Source organism: Ammodytes marinus (assembly GCF_949987685.1).
Source record: "Ammodytes marinus genome assembly, chromosome: 14".
NCBI classification, from domain to species: Eukaryota; Metazoa; Chordata; class Actinopteri; order Uranoscopiformes; family Ammodytidae; genus Ammodytes; species Ammodytes marinus.
Genome location: NC_137218.1, coordinates 9,421,192 through 9,439,138, shown reverse-complemented (window position 1 = coordinate 9,439,138; position 17,947 = coordinate 9,421,192). Strand labels below are relative to the sequence as shown.

The following is a 17,947-nucleotide window of genomic DNA, read 5'->3' as shown; positions in this document are numbered from 1 at the left end:
ACACAAGCAGACGGCAAACAGACAGGTCTGTCGGCCAATTAAATCGTTCGGTCCGAACGATTTGATTGGTTGTAGTTTTCACCTAATATTATGAGACTGAAATAATTGTTTCTTTTTATTCCTGGTGGGTCTACCATGCATTTTAGAGTGTAAAAACCTTATTTATACCATTTTAAAGTCATTTAAAATAAGTGTAAAAACTCTACAAAGGTAAGAATAGCTTTAAGGCCAAATTATGGTTTTGACCAGGGTCCACATTACATACGGTACATTGTGTCATATGCTGAAGTCTGCAAAGGTGTCCCTGTGCAAGGTGTGTTATCAGAATGCATGAAGTAAAAGTTTTTGAAAGTTTTTATCACGGAAATAGGATGTTCAACAAAGCTCCCAATCTCTCTAATCTCAACAGAATTGTATTAGTTCTGAAGTGGAATAAAATACAATAAAAATGTGTTTGATGATAATAAATAAACTGAAAAGCTCTCAGACCACCTAAAAACTTTTAACCCAAACTGCTGTCCATTGCTGCTGAGGTTAAAACATATTAAATCAAGGTGTCCAATTGAATTTCTTTAAAAAACGAATTCTCACACCTTAGGACGCAAGTGTGCACACGGTCTCCTTCATTTGTCATGGGTTCACACATTTTTTTAAAAATAAAGTAATTCCCTAATAAATAGGTTTATAAATAATAGTAATAATAAATAGTATGAGTGTTGTACGGGGTCACTCATAGCAACACACTAGTTTCTTTTAGCTCACTGTTTTGCGATTCAGAAAATGTACTTTACGGCTCAGTCAGCCACATCGCTCTCATCATCCTCTGTTCAAGCAGCAGCAGCAGCCAGCTGTTTTCAGTAAAACAAGCTCTGAGAAGAAATCTAGCAACATCTAGATTTACATTCATCTGGTGAACACAAACACAATCCTGATGGGAATAAACGTTGCTGCTCTCTGTCTACTGATGTGTAAATGGGTAATTGTTTTCCACTTCTGCTATGAAGGATACATATTTCATGGTTTTGTGTCTGACAAGTTGTTTTGGAGTTATTCCGCTGCCCCTTGTGACGAAAAACATATAAATAGCGATTCATTAGTATTCATAATGCTCTGACTAGATGGTGCAAAGGCATGTATTCATAGCCTGAAGGATAAAGTCTAACACCATTTACATGTGTAATTCCATCGATATGAACAATTATTTATTTATTTATTTTTTATTTTTTTTTGTATTCTAATGCTTTATTAGACAGGTTGGAGGGACAGAAAAGGGAATGACATGCAGAGAACAACCACGGGCCGGATTTGAACCCGTGATCTGCTGCTTCTGACCACTGAGCCTCTATGTGCGGACGCACTAAAAACTACACCACGAGCGCCCCGGGGATGTTTTTAAACCAAGGAATATGGGTTATTCCTTGTAGGCATTGCACCTTTTTTTTTTTTTTTTTTACAAAATAAGGCACACACATGATGAAGTAAACAACAACATGCTCTCACATTGATATCCTCCAGGTCCAAGAAGTTAAGTATGATTCCATTTCTCTTCCAGATGATTGGCGGGCGCAGCGTTCCCTGGATAGCACAGGTAAGGACAGCACTGAGGCCCACCGTTACCGTGGAGACGCTGATCCGCTGCTCCTCCGACAGGCTCAACTGCACAACCTCTGTTAGAAGGGAAATGATTGGTGTCGGAGAGAAAGAATGGAGGCCAGAGAGAAGAGGTAGAGAGGAGAGGAAAAAGATTTAGAAAAATGAAAAGAGAGAGAGAGAGAGCAAAAAGGGAGGGGGAGAAGCAGGAGAAATCACAAATCAGAATGAGTGTGCTGATATAGTGGAACGGTAGCCAAGCTTAATACATTCCTAAGCATCCATCTCATTACTGGTGGACCGGCGAGGATAAACAGCTGTCTCGGGGAGTGAAGGATATCCCAGTATGGAAAAAAGGACCACAGTGTATCAAGAGGACACACTGCTTTAGCTAAATATCATTATTCTCATTAAAGGGAAATTTATGGTCATTGAAATGGCCATCCAATTCAATTCACCTTTACGGCAAATTTAAGAATTACTTCTTGGCACCATAAATAGTGTCTGTCGCCAAGTTGTGTGGCCAGGCAGGGAATCTACAGTCACAGTTACAGTCTGGAAACTTTGTCAGTTTTAAACTTACATTGAGTCCAATGTTTTAACTAGACATAAAATATTGTCTTTGCAGCAAAATTGGCTATGTAAGATTTCTTACGGTATGGGCCAAGTTTTCTCACTATGAAATCTACCTCATGAACTTGCATTAAATCATTACACTAGATCACTATTAGTCTTTTTTAGGCCCTTTTCTTTACGTTTTCTCTACACATACTCCATGCTGATGAAATGTTTTCATTGTGTATTTTTATAAAACATAAATGGGTATATCATTGGAAGAGCAGCATAAGTATGATGTGTGCATGTGGAGTTCAGGCCCGCCGGCACATGATATATGACAGTGTGTGTGACCCTGGGTCAATATTGACTGGGGACCGGATATAGTTGGTTCAATAAATAAAGGGACACGGACACCTGATGGAAATCTAACTGGAGCCACCCATGTGTTACACTGATGCAAATCACACCCACATATACACACAGGGCCATTAATCGACCGATACCACCATGCTTTATGACTTTTCAGTACTGGAATATTTATAAGAAATGATACACCGTTATTGATCTAATAAAAGAAAAAGTTTGAAATTGAGATTAAAAACAATATATCCATACAAATACAAATGCTGTGACTTACAATATGTATGTCTGTATGTATGAAGAAAAAAAACATTCAACAGAAAAAGAACTAGCCAAACAAAAGAGTAATGGAAACTGATTATTTCAGGTTTGTGAACAGGTCCCTGAGAAACATGAATGAAAAGAAACTCACATCTCGAATGGAGTTGCAAATCTGTTTTCAGAGTATGACAAACAGTATATATATATGTAACGTACATCAATCCACCATTGTTTACCATGTTTCTGCGCATTCCTGACTTTAGGCTTGTACTCCCTCTCTAGGCGCTACAACCTTATCAAATCTATCACAACCTCATAGTGGAACACAAATCTATTTGAAAAAAAGACCCAAAAATAAACATTGGCTTTTAAGATATGAGGTTGATGACTGAACCGACAGTGATGAGGTCAGTATCACTCACAAACGTTTTTTTTTCTCCCATTTCAACACCACTTGGGACAATATTTCAGTGTCAAAACCCCGACTTGGAGTAGACGGCTAACAGACAGACTATGAAATGTTTATGGAGAGAACTTCCAGTCCGGATCGTGGCTTTGACAAACACTGTAGTAAAAGAACCTCTGGATATTTAGCTGTCTGTTTCACGAGGCTCTCCAGGTGATGGATATATCTGGGCTGACAGCTCCGTCCGTCAGTGGTATTCCAGAATGCCTTGGGTACAGTACGCTGCCAGATCCAACAAAGTTATAATTCAGAGGAGCAGTGATTTTGGGTGGCAGAACAGGCTTTGGAGTGCCATGTGAACAGATGAGGGATGAAGTGCATTGATCTGACATGGCTGGGAGGGCTAGGTCTCAGGGTGCTACTGTGAATGTCAACCAGACCAAGGCTCACATTAAATCTAATCCAGTGCACGGGGAAGCTAAAGTTTTATGGTCTGCTGCAGTGTCTTGCAGTTGACTATTCGGATGCACATCTCTGCTGTTACTTAATATTGATTCTTTTAAGGTATAGGGACGAGATATACGGCTTCAAAAAATCTGCACAAAAAGGATTGTGTCTTTAAAAGTTCGGAGAAGAACAGAAGAAGGAACTGCAATTAATGGGCTATGGCAGATAAAACACTGGCTACTGTGAATGATTGCTTTCCTTATTAACAGCTACAGTGTAAGTGCTGGCTCAATGAAGTAGGGATGCTTAGCTTTAGTCATTGATTGCACACTTGCAAGAGAAGCAACTGGAGGTCTATCATTTGAAATTCTGTCAAATAAATGAAAACCTAGAAAGAGATTGCTAGTAAGGTTATATGTCATGTTGACATGTGTGTGTGCTTTATGGTTGTGCATTTGAGAACTGACTGGCCTATGGTTTTGAAATATTGACTGATGACTTTCATATATCACTGTACTTTTCTGGTTTGGGTATGAATCCCTTCAATTTACTCTGTTGAGAAGCAGCACTGTCAGCGGCAAAAAGATAACCTTCAGCTCAAAGCCCCCTCCACATGAAGGGGCGGTAACACAGCTGTCTACATAGCAAATCAAATTGGATATGTCCAATCAATTAAAAATGGGAAGTTCTGTTTAAATATTTACAGCAACTATCTGACAACATTTCATATCAGTTCATTTCAAAACTTTCCTAAACTTTTCTGTATTAGTCATCACTTCTAATCACGGATAAGCCCACAGCAAGAAAAAAAAGAAGAACATCTATCTTTGTGAAAAACTGACCCGTAGTGAAATTAATCCTGACACCATTGAATTAATCCTGATGCCATCCAAACTCACCCCACTGATATTACAGTTATCAGACCAAAGAAAAATGTCCTGCCATTTTTATGTGATGGAAAAAAGCAGTGAGATATTAGTTAGATGATTGCCGTTGATGGCACTTTTCGAGGCAAACTGGGTATACCAGAGATCTACCTGTTGTACAATTAAAATAATCAAATAATACTTAATGCTACAGACACATTTTTGGTGGTTGTCAAAAGGTAAAGGCATTTGATCCCAGCCCTAACATCTACACCATCATTTCACTCAACCAACAGCATGACTCACACTTTAAGAGCCACTCAATACAATTATTAATAAATATCCTCCCGTGGATTCTCTCCCACTCTCCGATGACCAAGACAAATTGTATACCCATAAAGCAGCACCTGTTCTGCCCTGGCGTGTAGAGGAAGGTTGCCATGGCATTATATAGCTAATGATGTCTAAAGCCCCCTGCACCCCCACCTTTCCAAAAATAGCTCCAATGTGTAAGTTGGTAATTGACTGATGGATCAGCCCTCGGAGCGAGCTGACAGGGTCAACAGGGAAGTTTCTGTTTCCAACTCTGGAGAGATATACAGTACAGTACAGTGAGAATACAGATAGGTAGGAAAACAGAAAGGAGGGAGAGCAAAGCTAAATATTGGAAGAAAGTGAAGGAAGAAGAGGAGTAGAGGACTCAAACAACCCAAAATTAATGGCAGATAAAACAATTGAAAGTCAGCTTAATTCACGAGAAAAAACAATTGTTGTAGAGGATGAGCAAACGAAAGAAAGAGAGACGACGAAGGGGCCCCATGAGAATGATTGAAAATGTGTGTACGTGTGAGACAGGAGGAGAGACAAATCTGATGCAGAGCACGTAGTACATCTCCCAGGGATAACTAATAGCCAGCTCAAGACTGCAGCTCAGAGAGTTGTCCGTTTCCAATTGTATTAGACCAGCTCCTAGTGAGCAGGAGCAAGACATCAAAACCACATGGCAGAGGAGCAGAAAGCCATGATTATTTAGGGTAAGACTGGAGACTACAGAGGTGGAGAGGGGCAGAGAGCAACACAGAGATAAGGACAACAGAAGGCAGGAGGAGGGTTAAAGGTGAAGTGAGTGGAATGTGAGGATGTGAGGAGTCAAGTTAGCGAGGCCAGAAATCAAGAAAGAACCCAGCAAACAACTTTGTTGATTTGTGGGTCAATAAATCATATATCTAGAGTCAAAATGGGCAAGATTTAGGTGAGAAGTGAAATTGTTAGCTGTTAGGTAAAGGTTTGAAAGTAACTGCATTTCAATGGGTAGACAGTTGATGAAATTTGTATCAAACTAAAGGATCTATAGAATTTCCGGTTTTTAATCCAATATCACCCAGTTTTAAACAGATGTCTTCATCGCCTGCTACTTAATCCACATTAAATGACTGTATGTCAATTGATTATTATGCCTTTAGATAATATTAAGTATGAGAATATATCCAAGAAATTTAAATATAAAAATACACCTGAATGTCAACAATGTTCTTCTACAGTGATTTATTGGGTGAGTTTTTCCAGAGCAGAGAATAAACAAGCTCAGTTCACTTCAATCAATTCTAGTCCAATATAAAAAAAGTTTTCAAGTTTCGATAGTTCCATTATTATTTTTTTCACACCCAAGGGTAGCTGAGAATCACCGTCTAGCTGTTGCGGAGGAAGGCGGATGTAACATTTCTTGGGCTGTATTTGTGTTGCTTGTTATATCTATACATAGGTGGGGACACAATCAGGCATTATGACAAGTTGGGAGAGAAAATCTGACAAAATGTCCCAAATCTACCTCAAAAAAAGAAAGCAGCAGTAGTGATGATACAGTACTAGAAATATGTGTTTGCGTTAAGCTGCAAATCTGCAGATTTCACATTGTTACAACTCAGATACGCCTTGAAAATATAGATTGGAACGATTTAAGAAAATGATTAGCTCAGCATAAATAGGTTGGAATGTCTCCATTTAATAATTCACAAAAATAATTGTAGCCTTTCTGTATTTAAGCTTAATATTGTATAGTTTTAGATCAGTATCTGAAGTGCATACAAATGTGCTACGTTTTCAACTAGCCCCCTTTCTAAGTATAGCAAATTCTCCTTTAGCAGTAAACTCTGTAGAGATCTATCAGGGTAAAATAACACTTTGCATGTTAAACTGCCTGTCCTCAGCTCTTCTCAGATATCCCTCTCTCTAGACTTATCCACTAGCTGATGTATGTGTTGTGCTCTCTAGTGACAGTACCATTACTGTGATGGCATGACTGTACTGAAGTCAGTTTGACTGACAGTGGGGAAAGTTCAAGTTTGGATTGATTACGATGGGCAGTTTTCCCTTCTGACAGATGACGGTATAGTCATAGTTAATAAAAATCTGAAACATACAATTGTAAAAGACTCATTAAACCTATGTAGGATATTGTTTCAGACACATAGTCAGGATACCATGGATCATAAATACAGTATATCTCCTTTTGAATCTCTGCAAAGCCTAAAGAACCTCTACGTAGCATAGCTCTTTTAAGGAATAGATCAACAACACAGTGAGTGCGTGGGTGAGCAATAGAGAAAGCAGCAGAAAAGTGCCGGTGAATGGAGCGGAACAGGGGGAAAGGTTAGTAATAAGTTGTCAATCGGGCAGTAAATGTACATCAAAGGCTACAGTGTGTCGGCAAATAAACTCAGCAGCTTCTAAAGACCAAGAGAAGTGGGTGGTGTGTGTCACTCGCTCGACAAGTACACCGTCCTCCCTTCATGTGTTATGGAAGCAAATAGATGCACAGCACACACTGGATTATTCATATTTGACCCTGATTTAAAAGATAGCGTCACTCAAGAGTCATTTAGTAGATTAAGATTTGGGTTTGAATCATTACTAAGGGAAAAGCAGCTGCTACAGTAAGTGGGCTGGATTTTTCTTTCCTCTGCATTTCCTACATGTTTCTGCAACACTGTCAAACTACTGATCAATGGAGACTTGTAGGATTCAAAGAGATCACATGCTTGAAGTGAGTCACAGTTGCACTTGGGTTAGCCCTCAACTAAATCCTTGTTTTTTTTACCAAGCAACAAAATGGATTTTGTATTTGATTGTTGCTATGGAACCATCAAAAAAGTCAAGAAAACTGGCAGACTTAGTCTACAGGGCAATGCAACAATATAACAACAACAACAACAACAACCCACGATATTGCTGTGTGTCAGACTGTGGTTAAATACAGCTTCATGCCCACTGGGTGCACCTTCAAAAGGGACACATGCGAATGAGTTGTCACCTGTCATCACCTTGTATTGTGTTGCACATTGGGGAAAAACTAAGAAGCCATGAGAAAAAAGATGTATGTGCTCACTGATATGGATAAGACCTGTGATTAATGGAGGACCATTCCTACGTCTTTGACAAGCCTGCCATACTCTATCAAGGTATACAAACACCGGTATGTGATAATATATTAAGAGATCATTATATGCACCAGAACATACAGTCTGAGCTGGTTGAAGTCTTGAAATCTCACATATTTATTGTAATTTTCCCAGGCTGGCATTGAATAACAACACACCATTCTTTATTAATACAACTGATTTATACTGAGAATATAAGATCTCTTTGAAAGCGTGGAATTGCATGAACTACTAGATGATTGCATGTGATCATCAGTGGTGGCCATGACACTGGCATGGTTTGAACATGTAAAGCTGACAGGACTTCCACTGGGAGCATACAGTGTCTACACATGATCTAACAGTGCGCCACTGTGCATTCACTATGAGGGCCGCTCTCTAAAGGTGAGCTGCAGCCATTACTAAATATTTAATTCATGTTACAAGCACACATAATTACTGTAATATTATACTGGACATGCTCATCCATTTTCTCAGCCAATCAATAGGTATGCACTCTCAGACAGTTCATTATTATGCACACACGGTATATCACATCACTCTCACATATTACACATGCATACTGTTCATTGACTCTCCCTCTCATACTGTTATCTCTTATGTACACACAAGCCCTTTTTTTCTCTTTCTCTTCACACACACACACACACACACACACACACACACACACACACACACACACACACACACACACACACACACACACACACACACACACACACACACACACACACACACAGACACACACACACACACACACACACACACACACACACACACACACACACACACACACACACACAGAGAGAACACACACGCAAGCTCTCAGTGAGAGTGCTGTGGTGGTGGTGATTATTCATAGGAGGGAGATGAGGATGAGCAATCAGTGGCCAGCTCATTCATCACTCTGGATGCAGAACCCTTAATCTCCTCCACAGGTACAGAGGAATCCTCCGCTGCCACATTTCGTAACTTCACTTTGCTCCTTCCCTCACTCTGCCTCTTTCTATCTTCCAGCTACTGCCTCATTTCCTCTCTGATTCTTTATTTTTTGCGGTTCCTGCCTGTACTTCTCTTTTTCCACACCTATAGTTTGTTTTCGTTTGATCTTAAAAGAGAGACCAATTTTTTACTATGTGTCACAATGCTTGGAGTTTGGTTGGTGTTCACTTGGCAGCGTTCACAAGCGTAACCAAAATGTATAATGCGCAAGGAAACCGCTTTCTAATTGGTCAGAATGTTTCTCATGCAAGAAAGCCCCCGAAAGTAAACAAAGAGTAAAAAGAGATCAGACTCCTCTCCTGTCTTGTAAATTGCCCCTCGCCAATCTCACAAAGTAAGGACAACTACGTGGGTTTATCTTGGGCCTGGTCAATTTAATCATATATTTTTTTGCATTTATCACTTTAAGCAAATAATAAAGCTTAGAAAATTATGCCCGCTGAGAAAATATTATGTTATAGAAGGCGCATCAAGACAGTTCAGGAGGAGGTGTGCATAAATCAGCTGGTTTGCGGGAGCTGGTTTAATGAAATAAAAAATAAGGTGCAATGCTTCCGGCAGTTGGTTTGGTTGAAGATCTGATGCTCTCACCACAAACAAACTGTACCATTCATTTCTAACCAGACAGAGACCACCTCTTAAACAACATACCGGTGGGGTTGTTTCGGTCCAAACCCCAGTGTGATTGCTGTGTTCACACCAGACCCAAACGAAACGCACCAAGGAGGTTAAAACTCCAGGATTTGATTGATCTGAACTTAACAAGGCAGGTCTTAAAACGCCAAACCTCTTGATATCTGGTGAAAGCCACAGTATTGCTTATTTTCCAGGGCCCCTTAATAACTGGATAATGAACAAGCCTTGTGAGAATCTGAAAGAGAAGACAGGGATCAAGTAAGTGTGTAGGTATGTGTGTTTGTTTGTGGGGGGGGGGGGGTGTGGGTGTGTGTGTGTGTGTGTGTGTGTGTGTGTGTGTGTGTGTGTGTGTGTGTGTGTGTGTGTGTGTGTGTGTGTGTGTGTGTGCGTGTGCGTGTGTGTGTGTGTGAAGGTAAGAGTATCTTCAAACAATCTGTTCCCTGCTTTTTTATCAAACCATGAAAAGCAATTTGGCAGGAGATCTGCTACTGCTGTCTGTCCTTCTACTGCTGCTTACAAAACTCATGTTGAGAACACCTCACAGCAGCTGGATCCTTACTTTTGAACTCCTGGGTGTTTTGTGTTGATTAGAAGTTGATGAAGAGTTGTGATGGTCTGCCACTACATTAATATCAAATAATAAGAAACTAGCTCATGGTGGGCGAATTAAACTTTGACAAATTGCTACCTTTGTAGCATTTCCACAGAGCGGAACACAGTGTTGTACGACAGACATTACAATTGCATTCCTGTCTTTCATAAAAACTACAGGTTTGAAAAGCCAAGAAAAATATAGCGCTTGAAATAACAAGGTACTCCTACACTGCACTAACTGATGTAAGTAGCACTCACACTGCTGTTGTCAACAATGTGTGTGACTCAACCCGGAACAGCAGCCTTCCCATTTAGATGGAACAACTGTCTCCCACACATTACTTAATGACCAATTTCGCAGGAGCAGGCTGCTAACAACAGAGCCCATTCCTGAGGTAGGTGTCACTGCTAAGCACCACAGTGCATTGCAAGGCGACAGTGGATTTACAGAGGACTAGGCTCAAAAATAAACCAGCATCAGTTGGCTAATGACAAGGCAGGATACCGTGTCATTTAATCCCTAAGGACATGAGTAAGCTGTTAAGGAAAATTATTAAATGAATTGCCTGCCTTGGAGGGTTTACAGACATGTTTACTTTATCAAACTCCACAGGTTCTCACTTTTATCTATTTGCTATACGTTCGGTTTGTAGCTTATAGGGTCCGTTGAATTTGAATCAGAATCCTTTGCTGCAGAGCCCCTTTCATGCCAAGCTTGTAAATTGCTGCGTGCTTATACAGTTAAAAGGAACGTTACGGCGTTTAAGCTCTTACACCTCAAGTCGTTTCTGCAAAGCTTTTCCGATATTTCTCGTTATGACTCGTGCAGGTCAAAAATACTGCGTCACCCCCTGCCATTATCAAATTACATTGACTGAGATGAAAGAGAGTTTGTGGGATGTCACACTTCGTGACATTATGAGTTATTATATAATAGTGTGTGTGTGTGTGGGGGGGGGGGGGGATATTATTTGAAACTATATTAGCTTGTAGCAACAAGGTTGAAACTATCTGAATAATCGATCTGACTGTGAGCTATTTGGGAATTTGGTGTTAAAGCTGTATGTACATGGGTCGAAGTAATACATATTGTTGTACGAGCAATTTAATGTACCCAGACTGTTTTCTAAAAGACTAAACATTATTAATTAAGCAATGGTAATCTATTTATATTTGCTTGATGGCAAAAAAGTGTCTTGTTCAATTTCAATGTTTGTTTCACGATTACATTTAGAAGTATACAGTCTTGAAAATGGCAAAGGAATACGAGTACATTTGCAGCATTTAGATTTTCTTTTTGCAGATGCAGCTTGTACATTTTCTTTTTTATCTTCACACCCTATGGTTTGATAAAGCTGACATTTTAAGTCTTAGGCCAAAAAAGTAATCCTACTCCGAGGGGCTTACTGGAAACAAGCTGACAGTCTCAAGCTAATCTCCCATACTTCATTTGGCCGGATGAGAACCAATTCATTAAAGTGATACTCTCATCCGATAGCAACATAAGATCTCTGGCAATCTGGATAATCTTTCATCTTTATGGAAACAAAGACAGAGACCCCTAACCCTAAACCTACCCCCCACTCTCTCTCTCTCTATCTCTCTCTCTCTCTCTCTCTCTCTCTCTCTCTGTCTCCCCACCCATGCCTCCAATGGTAAACTGTGAAGGCATCTTCTGACAGCGTTGGCTAAGTGCTCTCTCTGGTTGTAAAGGCCTTTCAGCCTTGGGGAGGAGAAGGGTAAGAGAGATTAGTGGCCTGCAGCAGAACTCTGCACTGCAGGAGACACAGCTTGACCTGACCTGAGGGTCTGCCTCGATAGAGACAGAATACACAATGAGATGCACTGAGAATTGTATGTGTGTGTCTTTGGATGGCTGCGTATATGTGTTTTTAAAAGTACAAGCATGCATCTTGACTTACGTACAAGAAGGAATAAAATATATGCAGAGTTTTTGGACAAATGCTGAAAAGCTACACAGAAGGCCCTGTATGTGTGTGTTTTTCCAAAAGCATAACACTCCAAGGTTAAGGATGTACACTATATAGACTCTTGAGTTCAGACTGCTAAAAAGGTGAGAGTACTCGGGACTGTTATTTGAATTTGAAGTTGACAATTGAGAGAGGTCATGTTTAAAACAGACGCTAATAGGAATACATCTGCATAGAAAGAAGGAAACAGAGCAATGCTTCTCTTTCTTTTAGTCTTCAATGAAGTGCCGGAATGAAAGTTATATGCTCTGTTTTTCACTTTGACAAAACACACTATTATTCTGGCAGAACTAATGAGTGAGGTTTTACAGTGTAGTAAATTGAAAACACTTGTGTAGCGTTACGCTTCTACTAGATTCATTTAAATCGCTAAGTAGCTTTTCTATAAAGTAGATGAGCTGGACCTTCAATGTGTTTAAGCAATCCATTGTCTACACAAGTATCCTGACGGTTCTTATTAAAGCAGAGGCCATGTAAAAATGCTGCTCATCCATCCTGCTTGGGTGCTGAAGGGGGGGGGGGGGGGGTGTCACTGATGAACAAAGTACAGGAGGGTATAAGTGCACTGATTAATATCACCACTTTTGTTATTAGTTAAATACATTGTAAGCGGGTTAATAATTTGCAGTGGAATTAGTTAACAACACCTCTGGGGTTTCTCACCACTTTCAAAAAAATTATAAATGAACTATAGCTCCAGCACAGTGCACAAAGTAGGACAGCCTTAGACCCAGTTCAGCATCAGTTCTCAGACATCACACAAAATGGATCATTACTCGAGTCGTAGAACTGAAATTCACTAGAAGCACACAGATAGTACTAGAAGTGCTCAGGTAACAATGAACAAAATCAATGCAGATGTCGGCTTAACTGAAGAAAAGAGACCTTAAATATATACAAAGGTGTTGGGTTGTTCCTGTGAGAGTAAAAACATGCATCAAGTGTGAGAAGTGGCAAGGTCGGGCTAGGTAGCTGTATTGATTAAAGTAAAATCAGATAGAGGAAAGATGAAAAAATGCATCTGCAACACATCTTTTGTTAAGAGCCTGTTAGGAGAAAAAGGGTTGAGGCAGTGTGAGGGCTGATATGATGACTGTACTTCAGGGGGGGAAAAATCCTATTTGAGAAAAAGTTTTAAGTGAAGAACAGGCTGTATATTCCTGCTCTTGCTCCAGTGGCAAAAAAGGACTTGTTAAACTCTATCTGAGAATAACCTGTAATGTCAGGATGATGATGTTCTCCTTTTAATCAGCTAAAAATAAAGTAACGTTGTGATGTATAAAAGTATGAAATACCACAATTAAAAGCGCCGTAAATGTATTTTAATAGATTTTTTATTTTATTTTTTTAAATAAGAGAATGCCCTTCACAGTGTGTCTCTGATAGAAATAATAATGGGAGATTTCTTGGCTCAGAGCAGAGGAGTCTTTATCATGTTATGACAAGGGCGACACTTTGTAGAATTATGAATGGACATGTGTAGATTAATATGGTTGAGTGTAGGTTGATTTATCTCCATCAAGACAATTCCGGCGAATTCCTTTGAGTTCCAGGAATAAAGTCTAATTTTACTTTACAGCAGTTACTTAGTTAGTTAGGAAATGGAAATGGATTATTAATTGTATCGTTAGAACCGATTACAGTCAGTACGCTGACTACATAATATGTATGTCTGATGTGAAGTTCATGTCCTTTCTTTTAAATGCCAGCCCACATAGGTTGATAAACTTTCTTTCTGTAAACAACTGTCTCAGATTTAATAACACAGATGCCATCACAACAGACACCTTCAATAATACATCTAAGGACAATTTTATTTGATCAATATCAGTCTGTTGAAACAATTTGATTTTGAACAACACATATTATTTTGGTCGAGAAGAAGGAGTCCATACTTTCAAAATAAACATTTAACTAGTTTAAAACTTTTTTCTCTCTTTTACACCTCGGTAAAATGTGTGTTGATAAATTAGAAGCGAAGTAAGCAGGCATTGTAATATGGCAACGTTATAACCACTAATAGGGTTTTTAAAAAGCTGCTGATGAGTTGATGAAGTGGATTAATTGCTCTATATTTTCTCCTCGAGTACTCTCTCTCTCATTCTCCTCTGTAATGTGTAATGGGAAAATACAGCTTGTCTGCACCATGCATGCACCACACTACCAAATGATTAGGAGTCCTTGAAGCTTGACACAAGTTTTGAAAATAATAATTAAAGTTGTGGGCTAAATTCCTGCATGCATTATGATTAATGATTGCGTGTGGGCAGCATGGGGGGTAGAATGGTTGCCTCACAGTAAAAAGGACGCTGTTGTGATCCCCAACTTGACCCTTTCCATACAGTTCTGAGCCTATGTAACAAGTGATCTGAGTGTTTACAGAAAAGAATATGTGCAATGTTTGTCTCACACTAACATGCAGGTGTGAGCAATCTGACCAAAGGTGTATTCTATACCCAACAACTCATCATGCTGCAATAAGGGGACACTATAGGAAATAAAAGTTCCACATAGGAGGTTTCAAGTGACTTGTTAGTCACATATATTGAAATTTGGATGGAAAAAACCCAGACTGTTTCAATTTCAGAGTCAAAAAGAGGAATCAAATTCAAAAGCTTTAGGATTTCTTCTGTGTAAGGCAAGGCAAGGCAAGGCAATTTTATTTATAGAGCACATTTCAGGCACAGGGCCACTCAAGGTGCTTCACAGGGTTAAAATCAAATAAAGAATACAAATACAAAAAAAAAAAAAAAAAAAAATGAACAAATTTAAAACATGGATAAAAATACAACATTTAAATAAAAGAATTAAAACATTTTACCAAAAAAAAAAAAAAAAAAAAAAAAAAAAAATTACAGGTTAAAAGGGAAACAAGAACGTTTTGAGACCCGATTTAAAAGAGCTGAGAGTCTCAGCGGACCTCAGACTCTCTGGCAGTCCGTTCCAGACATTGGGCGCATAAACGCTGAATGCCGCCTCTCCCTGTTTAGTCCTAGCTCTGGGGACTTTTAAAAGACCTGTCCCAGACGACCTAAGGGCTCTGGGCGGCTCATAACGTATCAGCAGATCAGTAATGTATTTTGGCCCTAAACCATTTAAGGCTTTGTAGACCATCATCGATATTTTAAAATCAATTCTTTGAGTGACAGGAAGCCAGTGTAAAGACCTAAGAACTGGGGTAATGTGATCTACTTTTTTGGTCCTAGTGAGGACTCGAGCAGCAGCATTCTGAATTAGCTGAAGCTGTCTGATTGATTTTTTAGGAAGGCCTGCAAAGACACTATTACAGTAGTCAAGTCTACTAAAAATAAATGCATGGACAAGTTTTTCTAAGTCCTGCTGAGATATTAGCCCTTTAATTCTCGATATATTTTTAAGGTGGTAGTAGGCTGACTTAGTAATTGATTTAATGTGTTTTTTGAAATTCAAGTCGGAATCTATCACTACTCCAAGATTTCTAGCTTGGTGTGTGCTTTCTAACATAACAGATTTAAGCTGTGCGCTGACTTTTGATTGTTCATCCCTGGCACCAAAGACAATTACTTCAGTTTTGTCGCTGTTTAATTGAAGAAAGTTTTGGCACATCCAGTCATTGATTTGTTCAATGCATTTACTTAGTGCTTGAATCGGACCATAGTCTCCTGGTGATATGGTTATGTAAATTTGTGTGTCGTCTGCATAATTATGGTAGCATAATTTGTTTTTGTTCATAATCTGAGCTAGCGGTAGCATGTATATGTTAAACAGAAGAGGCCCAAGAATGGAACCTTGGGGGACCCCGCATGTAATATTTGTTCGCTCGGATGTGAAATTGCCTATTGACACATAGTAGTCTCTTTCCTTTAAGTATGATTCAAACCAGTTTAGCACAGTTCCAGAAAGTCCAACCCAGTTTGCAAGTCGATCTAGCAATATGCTGTGGTCAACTGTGTCGAACGCAGCACTGAGATCCAATAAAACTAATACAGAGCTTTTGCCACTGTCTGTGTTTAAGTGGATGTCATTGAGGACCTTAACCAGAGCAGTCTCAGTGCTGTGGTGTTGTCGAAAACCTGACTGAAAGACATCAAAGCAGTTATTCATTGCTAAGTAGTTATTTAGCTGATGATGAACAGCTTTTTCAATGATCTTGCTTAAAAATGGTAGGTTGGATATCGGCCTATAATTGTTCATGAGTGATGTATCTAGATTTTTCTTTTTTAGGAGTGGCTTGATGACAGCTGTTTTCAGGGCCTGTGGGAATACACCAGTGCGAAGGGACATATTGACAATTTCTAGGACATCTGAGGCCATACAGCTAAAAACAGTTTTAAAGAAGCCTGTGGGCAGAATGTCAAGGCAACAGGAGGAGGAGTTCAGGTGTTGTATAATGTCATCCAGGTTTTTCTTGATTATCAGAAAAAACTCTGTCATGGCATCTGAATTTGTTTTAAATGGGTACAGAGATAAAACATATCTTGAACCTGGTATTGATGCAGTGACAGCTTGTCTTATTTTATGAATTTTCTCAGTAAAGAAGGAGGCAAATTCATTGCAGGCCCTCGTGGAAAGATGCTCAGACGCTACTGACACAGGAGGGTTTGTTAGCCTGTCAACAGCAGCAAACAGGGCATGTGCATTGTTGCTGTTTTTGGTGATGATGTCAGAGAAGAAAGACTGTCTTGCATTTCTTAGTTCTAGATTAAACGTGCGTAGTTTCTCTTTGAAGATGTTATAGTGAACATTTAGATTTGTTTTTCGCCACCTGCGTTCTGCTTTACGGCACTCTCTTTTTTCAATTCTGACCTGAGGGGTATTTCTCCAGGGGGACCTTTTTTTACCAGAGATGATTTTCACCTTGGTGGGTGCAATAGCATCGATAACATTTGTAATTTTTGAGTTGAAGTTACATACAAGCTCATTAACTGAGATACAGGGGAGGAGCGGGGACAGAGAAAATGCCTGGATAAATTGTTCACTCGTGTTTTCAGTAAAACACGAGCGGAAGTAGTTTTCGTGTAGTACAACATCACATCAAGGAGTTCCACATGTGTGTAGTTTGTAACTAGGATTAAGCCCAGCCAGTCCCCCACCAAAAAACAAACAAACAAACAAACAAACAAACAAACAAACAAACAAACACTGCATCATCTTAGTACAACAATAGCCTCTGAGCTTTAACCCTCAAGCCAGTTCAGTGCATGTCGTTTTAGAAGACGGGATTGAATAGGAGCTTGAGAGTTACTCAGAACTAACAATCTGCTGGGAGCCTGAAACATTAAACTGACAATACAGCGTGTGGGAGACTGGAGTTTTGGGATTACCGGCTCCTCTATCATCACCTTTTTTCCCCTCTCTCTCTCTATTCTTCTCATACACACTACACATTATATGATGATTTCAGCCTTCCGAAGCCGGCAAAGCTGCACTTTCAAGGTCTGCTGGACAAAAAAACTTTGAAAGACACTAAATGATAATGGCTTCTAGTGTGAGTGCTCATACAGGAGTGATGTAATCTACAAGATCAGGAAGGCTTAGGATCACTGTATGAAGAGACTCAATCTAAACCTCTCCCTACAATCATAATCTGATCCCTCAGGTATTATTTTAGTTTGGTTTTTCAATAAATCACCTCAACTGCAGACATCACACAGACACAGACACACAGACACACACAGACACACAGACACACACACACACACACACACACACACACACACACACACACACACACACACACACGCGCGCACACACACAGCCCTCCACTGATCTTGACTTTCATTATTGCAATTCTGATGCATTTGGTGTTGTTTGTACATG

At 39.6% G+C, this 17,947-nt stretch overlaps 1 protein-coding gene across 1 annotated transcript in view; it reads right to left on the bottom strand.

Moving 5' to 3' along the window:
- fstl4 (follistatin-like 4) overlaps positions 1 to 17,947 on the bottom strand; it is a gene marked incomplete at both ends in the record, with an annotated part of 163,849 nt that overhangs the window by 26,062 nt on the left and 119,840 nt on the right. Inside the window, one exon of the mRNA XM_080041240.1 lies at positions 1,501 to 1,667. Within this exon, the coding sequence (XP_079897366.1) occupies positions 1,501 to 1,667 (167 nt within the window). The remainder of the gene's footprint in view (positions 1 to 1,500; positions 1,668 to 17,947) is intronic.